Here is a 17,362-nt window from a genome sequence, read left to right as displayed (position 1 = left end):
TTATTCTTGAGTCCCAACTTGATTAATATCTTTACACTCGTGTGATTTATATTTTCATTATATTTGCTTAATTTCTTTTACGTTGTTGTAGAATAGTTGATGGATATATACTCTAACCATCTTTCATATTTTCTTAATTCATCACATTTTAAACTGTAAAAATGTCGAGAGAGTTTTGCTAAGTTTTATAAAAGTACTTATGTTATTGCATTCTACTTCTACTAGTAACTTTTATATGACATTTAAAAAAAATTATCGAAAATTAACCGAACCATACCGATACCGAAAAGAAGCCGACATGATTAGGACGGTTTCGAAAAGTCTAATGTTGATTATACATAATAGAATAACCAAAATATTGTTATTGTATAAATTTAATAAAATAACCGGCCGAATGAACCATTTACACACCTATTCATATTCATAGGATCCATAAAGTAACATATACGTTATAACGCCTCTCACTCATTGCTATCTTTTTTTTTAATCTATACAACAATCCACCGAGCTAGGACCTAGGAGGTTAAGAAAAAATAGAGAGCCCTAATATTGTAAAAATAGAGCTATTATATACTCTCATTTCAAAAAGAAATATTTCAGCTGATGAAACAGGGAACACATCAAGCACAGAAATAAATAGGACTAAATATTTACTCCGTTCCAGTCTGTAATAATTACGAGTGGTTTATAAAACTATTTATTCTTATTATGATTAATAAATGCTCACTACGCCAAACAAAGAAATGAATAAAACAGTCAACAAATCTTCTAATAATACATCCAAGCATCTCAGTAAAAGCTGAGTTGTCTCCAAACCCCAACTCCCCCCTGCCCTAGTAACCTCCCTCTTTTAATACCCCCCCTTTATATACTCCTCAGTGCTTCACTGACCAGCAACACATATCCCTCAAAATTCAGAAGTTATCTCTCTAACAAATATGGAGGCCGGAGGAATTGGAGGTAGTTTGTTTTACCAATGTATTATTTGTTTAAGATACTTTGATTCAAGCCAAGGACTTGCTGGTCATTCAAAGGGTCATATGGGACATGGCTGGAAAAAAGGAACCTCACATAGGAAAGTGTTTTTGCCATATAATCCCATTTATCTGCAGCAGCAGCAACAGCAAAAACAGCAGGGTTGTGGTTCTGTTGCTGTATCAACAGACTCAAGTCCTCTTCCTATTAATGCTGCTCCACAATTACCAATTGTCATGCATCCACAACAAGCTGCTGCTGGTTCTGTAGCATCTACAGAATCAAATGTTGTGGCCAAACCAAAACCAAAAGCTGATCGGCCTCGTCAGAATGTTGAAAGCTCTTCTAGCCGCGCGGGTCCCCCTCGTAAGAAGCATTATTTGAGGTTTCGAGACATGAAGATTCTGGCTAGGCTTACCCCTCGTCTTGCAAAAGAGGAGCAAGAAATCATTTTGCGACTTGTTGATTGTGCTATGGACCAGGTCTAGCTATATAAACACTTTAATTTCTGCTTAAATTTCACTCTAAACCTTTGATCAAAATTTTGATTGATTGCTTTTTTCTTTGATCAAAGGATTTTTCGATCTTCTTTTTTGTATGTCGATATGTTCTACGAATTCATGAATCGTGGCGATACAGAACGTTGGGGTGGGGGTGGGGGGAGGGGACACTTGTCAACCTAGATTTTTACCGAAAGATCTTTTTAAATTACTGTTATACCCCTGCTCCAATTTCCTTCAAGACTTTCTTTGTATACTATACCCTAGCTAATGCAACTTTGATATTTATATTTTGCAGGCAAAACAATCAAAGATGAAGAACATTGACGTCGAGGTGCTTGATTCAGCAGCGGCAGCCGGGATCGGAACTAGTACAAAAAAAGATGTTATTACCGTTGAGGACTCGGGTGATGAGTCCAAAAACATGTAATATGGCTACAGCATATGACATACTAGTTTCTTTATTATTTTAAACGTTGGCAAGTTTGGTTTTCATGAGATATTATCATAGTTTTATGGTTTTAATTTGGAGATTGTTATCAAATAATTAGTACTATATTACTGTTTTACTAAATGTACAATCTCATGTCTTTTTTTTAAGATATCATCCAGGAGTGTTAAACATGTTGCATCCTTTATCCCCTAATACATTATTTGTGATTAATTCTTGCTGAAGCATTTCTTTCAAAAGTTTGTGTATTCACTTCTTGTTTGAAAGGAATTCCCCTTATAAAGAAATTATTATGCAGATTGAGAAGATATTTGTTCTTTTGGGATAACTAAGATGATAAAGTATGAGTTTGATTTCTCCTCCTGAAAAAAAAAAAAAACCACTCCTATTTGCTTCTCTCTAGATAGGTTAGAGGTAAGGGCTTTGATATCTAATTTAATGGTAGACTTTCAGAAAGAAAACATCTTTGCATCCTTCTTATGACGTAGTAGACGGTGCAAATTAAGAGGAATCATCCAATACAAGTACAAGCTGGTTTGCATTGAAAGTAATTCTGTAATCTATATATGGTGCATTTTATGCACAAATTGGGAGATATATACACTGGGGAGTTAAATCTAGGGATCATTGAGAATATCTTCTTTATTATTAGTAAAGTATATGATGGTTGAAGAGGTGCATACATATACAGAAGGATATGAACTTGTTACTTGTGGGACTACTGAGAATATTATCGAGTCGATGATTGTTTACATTTCCTTTTTTTTCTTTCTCTTTGGGCAAATTTGACGGAGTTACATTGACATGCACGATGATTACTGAATATGGGTATATGAGCATATCTTTAAATTCAAGTTTAATCAATCATACTGATTTCATCGTTAATAGGAAACGATGTAAAAGGAAATCTTCCATTTCATATATATAGTTTAAAATTTTATTTATACACCTTACAATGTAAAAGGGGGATCGGAGTACTCCTATTTTGTAGAATGCATATGTATGTCGACAGGACAAGAAATGGTTGTTCAAGTGATAAGCTCTTTCCACCTCCGACGTCCCTAAGATTGTGGGTTCAAATCACTAAGGAAGGGGTAAAATGTATATTATATTCCTAAGTATTCCCCTACTTTTAGTAATTTTATTTCCTAATTAACAAAAAAAATCACCTACAAATTAATCCAAGTGTTAGACCAAGGAGGTCCCAAAAAAAATTAATTAGGGAAAAGATGTTGCAACTAAAGCTAAATAATCAAGTTTTTAGTTTAAGATATTGAACTTTAATTTACTTGAAACTTTATATGGTTTAGTATCTTATCTACCTTTTTTTTTTCTTTCCTAGTGTTAAACAGATGTTTGTATGGTTTTAATTTTTACCGATCTTTACAAGATCTACAGATGCTAATAAATTTTAAGTTAGATAGCAGAAATCTGGTGGTTTTAATTTTTGAAAATTCAAAATAGCCTAGATTTTATGTTGTTTCCTAATTTCATCAAGCAGCAAATCTGTTTCTTGGATCTTTTTTCTCCTGACTCTAATTATTCACTAGAGGATATTTATTTTTTAACACACGCTTGGTTTATAGGTTGATTAATAATTCCCTCCACTTGATTTGCGATATAAAGGTGAGTTTCGGTCGGTTGAACGACATGTTTTGTTGTAAGATAAATAGGAAAACTGAAGTGGCTCAAAAAGTTAAAATATCAAGATAAGAATATTATTAAGAATAAAAGTTTTGAATTCGTCCTACGGGCTACGTCAGGCACTGGTGCTAGCTAGAGGAGTAGCACTACAAATATAAGGGAGGGTATCAAAGAAGAAGCAGAAGAATAGCCTGTTTGCCAAGCTTCTCCCGCCCCAAAAGTATTTTTTTCTCAAAAAAAAAAAAAAAGTTTCTTAACTTTAGTTGTTTGGCCACGCTTTTTTGGGAAAAAAAAATACTTTTGGGGAAAAGCAGAAGCAATTTTAGAGAAGCAGAAAAAAGTAGTTTCTCCTCAGAAGCAGTTTTGACTTTTCTTCTTATCAAGAATGTCCTTAGCAAATTATGGTATATAGTAAAATAACCATTGCTTATTTTAAACATAATACTTGCAATTAGAGATTATATTATTGAACTCTCCTAATATATTAATATTTTTTTTATTTTTAGGATAACTTTCTAATATATGGTGACTTTTGGGATGAATGCTTTTATATTTGTTAAATAATTTTTTTGATATAGTTAAATCATCTTGAAATAATTAAAGTACTTTTTAATTTTATTTTCATGTTATACTTAAATAAAATAAAAAAACTTAATTATTATCTTTAATAATAAATATTTGAGATTATTTATTTATTCATATAATATTAACTATTAAGTAAATCTCTTCATGTCCTTATTCGTAATTTGATACTTAAAAGCACTTTTTGAAAAGATTGGCCAAATTAGGGGCGATACTTACGTTTCATGTTCCACTTCTCAGGGAACGGCATGTACTCGGCCGGGATCAAGTCCGAGGTCCTCACTCGGACGAAACGGCCTAGCCATCCTCAATCCCTATCTTCATCGATACTCGAGAACGCAGCTTTACTAGCCCGACAGACGAGCTTGATCAGTCCTCCTCAGTAGAAGTCGGGGACCGTACAAACGCATAAGGTGGTCGATTGTGAAAGGGTACCCCTCGATCTTGCTCACGAAGAAACGGAGGAGGATTACGATCCTCCAGAAAGAAAGATGAATCTGGCCGAGGGTTACCTCGTATTTCTTGCAGAAGTCGATGATGACCAGGTCCAAGGGACCCAACGTGAAGGGATAAGTGTAAACACTTACAAATTCCTCGACGTGGGTGGTGATGGCCTCGTCAGGTTCGGGAACCACTACATGTTTGCCACCCCAGTTACAATCCCTCTTGACTTCGGAGAGAATGTCCTCAGTGATCGAATAGATGTACCTCGAGACCTCCTCACACCGGCCTGGAACGGATGAGGGCTTTTTGTCATGACCCGAATTTTCACCTTCCCACCGTGATGGCGCCTAACATTTCACTTGCTAGGCAAGCCAACGTTAGAATAATATTAACCAATTTTTAAATAATTTTTACATTATTAATAATTAAGGAAACAAAAGCGGAAGCAAAGTTTAAAATATAGTGAAATAATCTAAAAATGCAACGGTGTCTAAATACCATCCTAAAATTGGTGTCACAAGTGCACGAACTTCTAGAATAAATACAAATAAAGGTCTGAATAAAATAAAGCTGTCTGAAAATAAACACACAGCTAAAGTAAAAATAGACGGGGACTTCAGAACTGCGGACGCCATGCAGTTATATCTCAAGTCTCCTCTGGTAGCTGAAATCCGAGCAAGTCTACGGTACGCCATTGGGACCAACTTCAAAATCTACACAAGAAGTGCAGAGTGTAGTATCAATACAACCGACCACATGTACTGGTAAGTTCTGATCCTAACATCGACGAAGTAGTAACGAGGCGAAGGCGGGTCACTTACATTAATCTGTACGCAATATTAGTAACAACAACAATAATAGAAATAATTCAAGTAACTCATTTATAATAATTGAAGCCAACTCAGCAGTCATAACCAATTATCATTTCCATCAATTCTGTTGCAGCGTGCAACCCGCTCTTACCATATATTCACACTCAATTCTGTTACAGCGTGCAACCTGCTCTCACAATATATTCACATTAATCAAGTCTGTTGCGGCGTGCAACCCGATCCTCCAATATGGACTTTTAATAAGTCTGTTGCGGTGTGCAACCCGATCCTCCAATATGGACTTTTAATAAGTCTATTGTGGCGTCCAACCCGATCCTCCAATATATTCATTATAAACAATCATGTTGCGGCGTGCAACCCGCTCCTCCAACATATTCATTTATCAACTCTTATAGAAGAAATTTTCTCAATAAATGTAACAATTAATATAAAATTATAAGACAACAAGCATTCAATAATTATGATTTAATCATGAAACAAACAATGACAAATAGCAAATTATTATGGGAATAAGGGAGAAAATAAGCAGTTTAATATTTAATATGCTAAATGTCAAATAACAATTAAGGCACATAATTCAAATAGTATGTAACAATTAATGCCGGAATTCAAGAATAATATTTGAGAAAGAATAGGAGAGAAACAATTATTATGATAATTAATTTATGATTTAAAATAATTTATGATTTTTTAAGTAAGCAGGCAAACAATTAATTTGACGATGTATAGACACTCGTCACCTCACCTATACGTCGTTCACATGCAATTCACATAACAAATAATTTAAGGGTTCTATTCCCTCAAGTCAAAGTTAACCACGACACTTACCTCGCTTTGCAAATTCCAATCAATTATTCAACCACAGCTTTTCCTTTTAAATTTATCTCCAAAAGCTTTAAATCTATTCACAAACAATTCGATATATTCAATACGAATATTAGGAATTAATTCCATATGAATTTACTAATTTTCCGGATAAAAATCTGAAATTCATTAAAATATTTGGCAGTGGGACCCACGTCTCAAATATCGGAAAAACTTACGAAATTCGAACACCCATTCCGAGACGAGTCCAACCATACAGAAATTATCCAATTTCGATGTCAAATGGACTTTCAAATCTTAAATTTTCATTTTTGGAAGATTTTAGAAAAATCTTATTTTTCTTCCATAAATCCACGGATTCATGATATAAATAAGTATGGAATCATGAAATATAATCAATATAGGATAAGGAACACTTATCCCAATGTTTTTCCATAAAAATCGCCCAAAAATCGCCTTAACCGAGCTCAAAAATGGGAAGGAGTTAAAAATGGGTCGAAACCCCATTTCCAGAACTTAAGTTTTGTTTTTGGGATTTTTACCCTTCGCGTTCGCGAAGGAATAACACCAAGAACTACGAATCGGACACCAAATCAAAGGAAAGTTTCAAGAAAACTTTAAAACTTATATCTTTACAACCGGGCGTCCGAATCTCGCCAAATCAACTCCGATTCTCACCAAATTTGGCAGATAAGTCATAAATATTATAGTGGACCTATACCGGGCTCTGAAACCAACATACGGACCCAAGGTCAATAAATCCAACATCAGTAATTTCTTAAAAATCATTAAGCTTTCAAGCTTTTAATGTTTCATCAAAATTTCATATCTCAGGCTAGGGACCTCGGAATTCGATTCCGGGCATACGTCCAAGTCCTAAATCACGATACGGACCTACCAGAATTGCCAAAACATTGATCCAGATCCATTTGCTAAAAATATTGACTAAAGTTAACTCGATTGAGTTTTAAAACTCTATTTCAGATTTTAATTCATCTTTCACATGAAAACTTTCTGAAAAATTTTACGGACTGTGAACGCAAGTCGAGGAATGATAAATAGTGCTTTTCGAGGTCTTAAAACACAGAATTTCTTATTAAATTTAAAGATGACATTTTAGGTCATCACATTCTCCACCTCTAAAACAAACGTTCGTCCTCGAACGGAGTTAGAAAAAGTGCCTGAGCTGGAGAAAAGGTGTGGATACATACTCCGCATGTCCGACTCGGACTCCCAGGTAGATGCCTCTATCGGTTGACCTCTCCATTGCACCCGAACTGAAGGATAACTCTTAGACCTCAACTGTTGGACCTGCCGGGCTAGAAAAGCCACCGGCTCTTTCTCGTAAGTCAAATCTTTGTCCAATTGGACTGAGCTGAAATCTAACACATGGGACGGATCACCATGATATTTTCGGAGCATAGACACACGGAACACCGGATGAACTGCTGATAAACTAGGTGGTAATGCAAGCCTGTAGGCTACTTTACCCACCCTTTCAAGAATTTCAAAGGGTCCGATATATCTAGGGCTCAACTTGCCCTTCTTTCCGAACCTTATTACACCTTTCATAGGTGAAACCCGGAGCAATATTCTTTCTCCAACCATGAATGCAATATCACAAAATTTACGGTCGACATAACTCTTTTGCTAGACTGAGCTGTGCGAAGTCGATCCTGAATAATCTTGACCTTATCTAAGGCATCCTATAACCAACAATCGAGCCTCTCCCGGTTCAAACCAACCAACTGGTGATTGGCATCGTCTTCCGTATAATGCCTCATATAGAGCCATCTGAATGCTCGACTGGTAGCTATTATTATAAGCAAACTTCGCAAGTGGCAAGAAATGATCCCAAGAACCTCCCAAGTCCATAACACAAGCGCGGAGCATATCTTCCAATATCTGAATAGTGCGCTCTGACTGTCCGTCTATCTGTGGATGAAATATTATACTCAATTCCACCCGCGTGCCTAACTCACGCTGTACAGCCCTCCAGAAATATGAGGTAAACTGCGTACCTCGATCTGAAATAATAGACACAGGTACCCCGTGAAGGCGGACAATCTCACAAATGTATATTTCAGCTAACCTCTCTGAGGAATAGGTAACTGCCATTGGAATGAAACGTGCTGACTTGGTCAACCTGTCCATAATGACCCAAACTACATCAAATTTTCTCTGAGTCTGTGGGAGCCCAACAACAAAATCCATAGTGATACGCTCCCACTTCCACTCAGGAACTTCTAACTTCTGAAGCAAACCACCAAGTCTATAATGCTCGTACTTAACTTGCTGACAATTCAGACACCGAGCTACATATGCAACTATATCCTTTTTCATCCTCCTCCACCAATAATGTTGCCGCAAATCTTGATATATTTTGGCGATACCTAGATGAATAGAATACCTGGAACTGTGTGCCTCTTCAAGAATTATTCACGAAGCCTATCCACATTAGGCACACAAATATGACCTTGCATTCGCAGAACTCCATCTTCCCCCACAGCAACCTGTTTGGCATCACCGTGCCGTACCGTGTCCTTAAGGACAAGTAAATGAGGATCATCATACTGCTTCTCTCTTATGCACTCATATAAACAAGACTGAGCGACTGTGCAAGCTAGAACCCGACTGGGTTCTGAAATATCTAACCTCACGAACTGATTAGCTAAAGCCTGAACATTTGTAGCTAATGGCCTCTCACCAACCGAAATATACGCAAGACTGCCCATACTCACAGCCTTTCTACTCAAAGCATCTGCCACTACATTGGCATTTACGGGGTGATACAAAATGATGATATCATAGTCTTTTAACAACTCCAACCATCTCCTCTACCTCAAATTAAGATCTTTTTTTTTTAACAGATACTGACGGTTGCGATGATCAGTAAATACCTCATACGAGACACCGTAGATGTAATGCCTCCAAATCTTCAGCGCATGAACAATGGCTGCCAATTCTACGTCATGGACAGGATAATTCTTCTCATAAACTTTCAACTGCCACGACGCATATGCAATTACCTTGCCATCTTGCATTAATACTACACCAAGCCCAATGTGAGATACATCATAATATACCGTATACGATCCTGAACCTGTGGGTAATACCGACACCGACATCGTAGTCAAAGCGGTCTTGAGCTTCTGAAAGCTCAACTCACACTCGTCTGGCCATCTGAATGGGACACCTTTCTCGGTCAATCTGGCCTTAATAGTTGTTCATAATCAATTACAGAATCGTCAATTAACTTCATGTTAACAAAAAAAAAAAGAAAAAAAATCTTGTTTCAAACCTTCACAATACTAATAACGAGATGCGAGGCATGAAGACCTCATAATTATTTACCCGAATTAACGAGTCACATTTAATGCCACCTGGATGGGCACCTACCTCGTAGGTTACAACTCAATATTACAACACGAATTTGGCAAGTATGCACAGAGAATTTTATACGAATATTTTTCAAATAAGCCTAGCAAGCATGACTCCTTATTAGTACTATGGTACAAATTTAATTTTCACTAGGGAGAATTTAAACAGAAGAATTTTTTTATCACAAGGATCTCGTCCTTATATAACTTGCACCACAGCTCATAGCCCGGTTTAAATATATCAATTTATTTTAAAATACGAGGACCTCGGCCTCAGTTCTGAATCACAAGTAATATGCACATCTTGCCAATCGAAACTTTCCATTTTCTCCTTTTAAATAACTTTCGTTAAACAAAATCACAACACATAATGAACCCCACACCGGTAGGCATATAATTCATAATTTGTAATTAACTATCCGAAAATACATCAAAACATACCGAAATAAGTACCAGAAAGGCATCTTTATCCTCACAGAAATTATTAGAGTCCATCATGGAATGATAGGTGTAGTTATCTCCATAAAACCTCCCAACAGAAGTAGACACATAAATAGATTATAGAATTACGAAGCTCACTCATAAGTGGGGCACAATAGGAGGACTCGTCTTGATTCTCATAACCGAATCAAGTTAAGAAAATTATTCATTTATTTTAAATCGAGGTCGTACCTATAACGACACCATCTGAAGTAACGACCTCCGCCATACCATAAAACAAATATAACAACGGCTGGGCCTCTACCTCTAGGACGCCTTCTACCTGCCTGTCCTCCATCCTTAACTGGTTGTATGTGTGGTGTAGTAACTGCAATGGGGCACGTAGCCTGAGTGCTTTGATGAAATATGCCTCCCCCAAGTTTGGGACGATTTTCTCATGATGTGCCTAGTATCGCCGTATTCATAACAACCCCTTTGCGGGTTTGGCTGCTCATATTGAGTCTGTGCCAGATGACTGGAACTACCATCGTAGGAAACTCATGCCGGTGGTGCATTAAAAGAACTTACTGGAGTACCTCGGGCAATCCGATGTGCGGACTGGGCTGGCCGACTGCCTGAGCCCCTGCCATAATGATTTTTTTTCAGTAGAATCCACTGAATCCCCCAGAACTTCGAAGCGTCTTGGTCTCCTTATCTTGTCAATTTCTACCACTAGCAGAAATGAAGTATTAGTCTGTAGCTCCTGAGTCATACAAAATTTTACGATCATAATTAAGTCTTTTAATGAGTCTGTGGACTCACTCTCTGGCTGTAGGAAGTAAAGTAGGAATATGACGGGCTAACTTATTGAACCCGATGGCATAGTATGACACTGTCATGGTGACCTGACGCAATCATTCAAACCCTATGCGCCATGGATTACGGAGAGTCCGGGAAACAAACTCTTTCAAAAGCATTTCTAAGGACCGAGCCAAGTGGGCGGTGTTGTATTGACTGATCTGCCCTCTTCATATGCTTGCCACGGACACCTGTGGAGAATTATCTCTCCCAAGACCAATTTCTTCTTTTGTTATGCTGACTCAACACTGTTGAGCTGACCCATTTCTTAACATACTCTTCGATTCTTCTTAGAGGTAACCCTTACCCTTATTTATACACAACGATCACAAAAGTAGAGCTCCATACAGACAAATCTTGGCACAAACCACATAGTCCAGAATCTCGTCAACCACTGTACTTCCTCCGAAGCACCCCAAAATCTGCAACCGTGATGTCCACGCTGAGTAGACCTTCTATAAATTTAATGTTGTTTCTCTAACTCCTTTGGTACTGAAGTATAAGATTATTACGGAGGCGGACATACCGTAAGTCCCAACCTTATTCTCTACAAGATCTCATGCCTTAAACACATGTAAATTTTGGAAGAACCTTTCAGTACCACATATATACATTTCAGGCCAAAACTGATATAACACATGACTCGCAATCCATTCATTGATAGTGGACTCCCCCACTCGGCGCGAAGTCATAGTTCACCACGTCCGATGGTCCACAATATTAACCTTCACAACTTGTATAAATCAACCAGATGCCAAGGTACGCTACACCCCCCACATTATTCACTGGGTGATCTTTTTATACGTCCGCATCTTCAGTCGGAATCACACGTTGAGGCAATGTTTGAGCATCTCTGGCTCCCTCATAGTTCATATGCGACATCACGAACCATCGACGCACAACTGATACTGAGTGCACAATATCATACATGAGTAGATACAAAGGAATGTGAGATATAGGTTTCAAGCAAAATCAATGTCGCACGAGAAGGAATGAAAGAGGTGATATTGTTCCTAAACTTCATAGCCTCTGAGAGATAAGTACAGACGTCTCTGTACCAATCCTTCAGACTCTACTAAGCTTGCTCGTGACTCGTGAAACCTATGTAACCTAGTGCTCTGATACCAACTGTCACGACCCGAATTTTCCACCTTCGGACCATGATGGCGCCTAACATTTCACTTGCTAGGCAAGCCAACGTTAGAATAATATTAATCAATTTTTAAACAATCTTTACATTATTAATTATCAAGGAAACAAAAGTGGAAGTAAAGTTTGAAATATAGTAAAATAATCCAAAAATGCAACGGTGTCTAAATACCATCCCAGAATTGGTGTCACAAGTATACGAACTTCTAGAATAAATACAAATAAAGGTCTGAATAAAATAAAGTTGTCTGGAAATAAACACACAGCAAAAGTAAAAATAGACGGGGACTTCAGAACTGCGAACGCCATGCAGTTATACCTCAAGTCTCCTCTGGTAGCTGAAATCCGAGCAAGTCTACGGTACGCCGCTGGGACCAACTCCAAAATCTGCACAAAAAGTGCAAAGTATAGTATCAGTACAACCGACCCCATGTACTGGTAAGTGCTAAGCTTAACATCGACGAAGTAGTGACGAGGCTAAGGTGGGTCACTTACATTAACTTGTACGTAATATTAGTAACAACAACAATAATAGAAATAATTCAGGTAACTCATTTATTATAATTGAAGCCAACTCAGCAGTCATAACCAATTATCATTTCCATCAATTCTGTTGCAGCGTGCAACCCGCTCTTACCATATATTCACACTCAATTCTTTTGCAGCGTGCAACCCTCTCTCATAATATATTCACATTAATCAAGTCTGTTGCGGCGTGCAACCCGATCCTCCAGTATGGACTTTTAATAAGTCTGTTGCGGCGTGCAACCCGATCCTCTAATATGGACTTTTAATAAGTCTGTTCTGGCGTACAACCCGATCCTCTAATATATTCAATCATGTTGCGGCGTGCAACCCACTCCTCCAACATATTCATTTATCAACTCTTATAGAAGAAATTTTTCCAATAAATGTAACAATTAATATAAAATTATAAGACAACAAGCATTCAATAATTATGATTTAATCATGAAACAAACAATGACAAATAGCAAATTATTATAGGAATCAGGGAGAAAATAGGCAGTTTAATATTTAATATGCTAAATGTCAAATAACAATTAAACACGTAATTCAAATAACACGTGACGATTAATGCAGGAATTCAAGAATTAATATTTGACAAAGAATAGGAGAGAAACAATTATTATGATAATTAATTTATGATTTAAAATAATTTATAATTTTTCAAGTAAGCAGGCAAACAATTAATTTGACGACGTATAGACACTCGTCACCTCACCTATACGTCGTTCACATGCAATTCACATAACAAATAATTTAAGGGTTCTATTCCCTCAAGTCAAAGTTAACCACGACACTTACCTCGTTTTGCAAATTCCAATTAATTATTCAACCACAGCTTTTCCTTTTAAATTTATCTCCAAAAGCTTCAAATCTATTCACAAACAATTCGATATATTCAATACGAATATTAGGAATTAATTCTATATGAATTTACTAATTTTTCGGATAAAAATCCGAAATTCATTAAAATATTCGGCAGAGGGACCCACGTCTCAAATCTCGGAAAAACTTACGAAATCCGAACACCCATTCCGAGACGAGTCCAACCATACAGAAATTATCCAATTCCAATGTCAAATGGACCTTCAAATCTTAAATTTTCGTTTTTGGAAGATTTTAGAAAAATCTTATTTTTCTTCCATAAATCCACGGATTCATGATATAAACGAGTATGGAATCATGAAATATAATCAATATAGGATAAGGAACACTTACCCCAATGTTTTTCCATGAAAATCGCCCAAAAATCGCCTTAACCGAGCTCAAAAATGGGAAGGAGTTGAAAATGAATCGAAACCCCATTTTCACAACTTAAGTTCTGTTTCTGGGATTTTTACCCTTCGCGTTCGCGAAGGTACTCTCGCGAACGCGAAGTACAACTTTGTGATGTCCAACTTTTACTCTTCGCGAACGTGAGGGCTACTTCGTGAACGCGAAGCTTGCCTGGCTTGGCCTTCGCGAACGCGAGATGCCCTTCGCGAACGCGAAGGCAATTGACCTGGCCAGTCTCTTTCCCTTCGCGAACGCGAGGCTTCGATCGCGAACGCGAAGCTTTGCATCCCAAGACTTCGCGAACGCGTTTTCTCTGTCGCGAACACGAAGCACAAAATGTGACAGCCCCAATTTGCTCTTCGCGAACGCGAGACTCCCCTCGCGAACGCGAAGAAGGAAACCAGAAGCAGGTTTCTGCATTTTCCTCATGTCCAAAAATGATCTGTTAACAACCCTAAACCAACCCGAGCCCTCGGGGCTCCAAACCAAACATGCACCCAAGTCCTAAAATATCATACGAACTTGCTCTTGCGATCGAATCGCTAAAATAATACCAAGAACTACGAATCAGACACCAAATCAAAGGAAATTTTTAAGAAAATTTTAAAACTTATATCTTTACAACTGGGCATCCGAAACTCGTCAAATTAACTCCGATTCTCACCAAAATCGGCACACAAGTCATAAATATTATAGTGGACCTATACCGAGCTTTGAAACTAATATACGGACCCGAGGTTAATAAATCCAACATCAGCAGTTTCTTAAAAATTATTAAGCTTTCAAGCTTTTAATTTTTCATCAAAATTCCATATCTCGGGCTAGGGACCTCGGAATTTGATTCCGGGCATATGCCCAAGTCCCAAATCACGATATGGACCTACCGGAATTACCAAAATACTGATCCAGGTCCGTTTGCTAAAAATATTGACTAAAGTCAACTCAATTGAGTTTTAAAGCTCTATTTCACATTTTAATTCATCTTTCATATGAAAACTTTCCGAAAAATTTTACGAACTACGCACGCAAGTCGAGGAATGATAAATTGTACTTTTCGAGGCCTTAGAACATAGAATTTCTTATTAAATTTAAAGATGACATTTTGGGTCATCACACTTTTCGATTTTAAAATCAGCATTGACCGGGCATCCCCCGGGATGAACATTTAGAGGAGGTTCCGGTGCTGGTTCATCGACAGTTGTACGTGAAGTGGTCTCTTCGGTAGCTGGTCGCGAGGTGGAAGGATTCTCTTTTTGAGGAACAAATTTTGAAGTCTTCGCCATTTCTTTGGAAAATGAAGGAAAAAGAGGAAGTTGTGAGAGTAAGCTTGATGGTTTGGGATAAAGAGCAGAAGTTCTTATAAAAGGATTTCAGAGTAATCAGAAAATTAACGCTTGGAAGTATTGAAATTTCTAAGATACGAGGGCAGAAGGTTTGAAAGTAAAGTTTGAATGAACTAATAAGGGGTATTTATAGTTTCTCAATGATTGTTCACATCTGGGAGTGGCCGACCGATAACTGACATATATTTAATGCCATTAAGACTTGACTGACGAGACGTTACTGTTTTGTCATTTCTGTCATAAAATATTGAAGTCAGGTTCGGAAGTTCATGTCGTTTCTCGCTGTCTACTCTTCGAAAAATGAGGGGACTATATGTATACGATCGAAGTTGAGCTGGACTACAACTTGGTAGATTGGGCTTGGAACATGGCGACCAAGGACTGAAGATTGACCTTGAGTCCCACCGAGCTAGAACCCAAAGTCGAAAAGACTGCCTTCGAGGAACATTAAGTCCTGTGTCGACCTTAACCTCGAACGATCTCGGAAAAACATTGTTAAGGTAACTAACAGAATTCCGAAATATCCGTGACTAGTCGGATATTACAGCGGGAATCTCGATACGAATCAATACGGAACCGGCAATCAGTGAATCAAGAGATCTTTTACCTTTTATATAATTGTACCTAAAGTAGGATTCCTCTACTATATAAAGGGGGGTTTGATTATTCATTGGATAGATTAACACGCATCCCAAAGCAATATATTATTATTCTCTTTAAGTTCTTATTATTCTCTTGTTGTTCTAATATCGATTAAAGCACTTCTGGCTCGAGAGTAGCTAACATTCCAAGGCTAAGACTGTTCAACTTGTGTGGTTTGCATTTACTTTTCCATTGCTTATTTCAATTACAATCAGATTTACCATTTTGTATCAAGTTAGATCACGTATCCTTAAAATTACTTACAAATTTAATTGTTATCCGATTTTACGGGTAAACAATAATCTATTGAGAATTGAGTCTTGTGTGGTGATTTTTCTCGAGAAGTAAATATTAACATATCAAATATATTGTGCATTCAACTGTTTGTATATTGTGTTTTGTACGTATATCGTGTTGAGAAGTTGAATCTTTTTGTGATAATTTCTCTAGATATACACGTAGTTAAGACAATGCTTTTTATGTTCAATAAGAAAAAGTATAAAGAAATAGAAGATCTAAAAATTAAACATAACTAAAAAAAAGTAAAAGAAAAGAAATATGATAGGCAACGTAGCTAAAAATGGGACTAGTTAACAAAGCACTTACTAGTTGTACTTAGGGGTGTCAATGGTTCGGTTCGAATGGTTATTTTCTAAAATTTGTACCATATCAATTTTCGGTTATTCTATTATGCATAACCAAAATTAGACTTTTCGAAGCCGTCTCAATCATGTCAGTTTCTCTTCGGTATCGGTACGGTTCGGTTAATTTTCGGTATTTTTTTTAAAATAGCATGTAAAAATCACTAATAGAAGTAGAATGCAATAGCATACGTACTTTTATAGGACTTAGCAAACTCTCTAGATATTTTTACTCTTTAAAGGGTGATGAATTAAGAAAATATTAAAGATGGTCAGAGTATAGATCCATCAACTATTCTACAACAGCGTAAAAGAAACTAAACAAAGATATTAACCGAATGAAAATATATTAATCAAGTTGGAACTCAAGAGTAAAGTCTATAAAAGATTAAATATTCAAAAAGTTAAATATAAATCATATGAACGGAAACATATTCAATATATTGTAGTTTGCTACTAATCGCTAGAATAACTTGTGTCTTGCTAGTGAATATGTTAGAAATAATTTAGTTTCAATAGGAGTAGCATTATAGGTTTGGGAATTAAGATTTTGAGTTTAATTACTTGTTTGTTTGTAACCGTTTTCACAATTCCAAGGCACAAGGTATTTTTTCGGTTTATTTTTATAAAATAAAAAATATACCCTAGTTATCGGTACGGTTTTATTAAAAAAATCTAAAAATCAGTTCGGTATGGTTCGATTGGTTTAGTCGATTTTTTAATATCCATTGACACCCCTACTTGTAATTCTTTTTTCTTCAATTCAGAACACTAAGGACGGAATTAAAATAAATAAAACATTTAAGGAGCAAATTAAACTTTCCCAAAACATTATGTACCAAATATGCAGTTTACTCAATCCAAAATGACACTGC

The 17,362-nt window shown here is 36.8% G+C and overlaps 1 protein-coding gene across 1 annotated transcript; it reads left to right on the top strand.

Moving 5' to 3' along the window:
- The first annotated feature begins 899 nt into the window (after positions 1-899).
- Positions 900-2,121, top strand: LOC104094524 (uncharacterized). Its single transcript, XM_009600480.4, has 2 exons — positions 900-1,457; positions 1,774-2,121. Exons 1-2 carry the CDS (start codon positions 939-941, stop codon positions 1,903-1,905), a joined length of 651 nt encoding a protein of 216 aa, XP_009598775.1. The 5' UTR covers positions 900-938; the 3' UTR covers positions 1,906-2,121.
- The last annotated feature ends 15,241 nt before the right edge of the window (positions 2,122-17,362 follow it).

This window comes from Nicotiana tomentosiformis, chromosome 2 (genome assembly GCF_000390325.3).
Source record: "Nicotiana tomentosiformis chromosome 2, ASM39032v3, whole genome shotgun sequence".
Lineage (NCBI taxonomy): Eukaryota > Viridiplantae > Streptophyta > Magnoliopsida > Solanales > Solanaceae > Nicotiana > Nicotiana tomentosiformis.
This window is presented reverse-complemented; position numbering and strand designations above follow the sequence as displayed.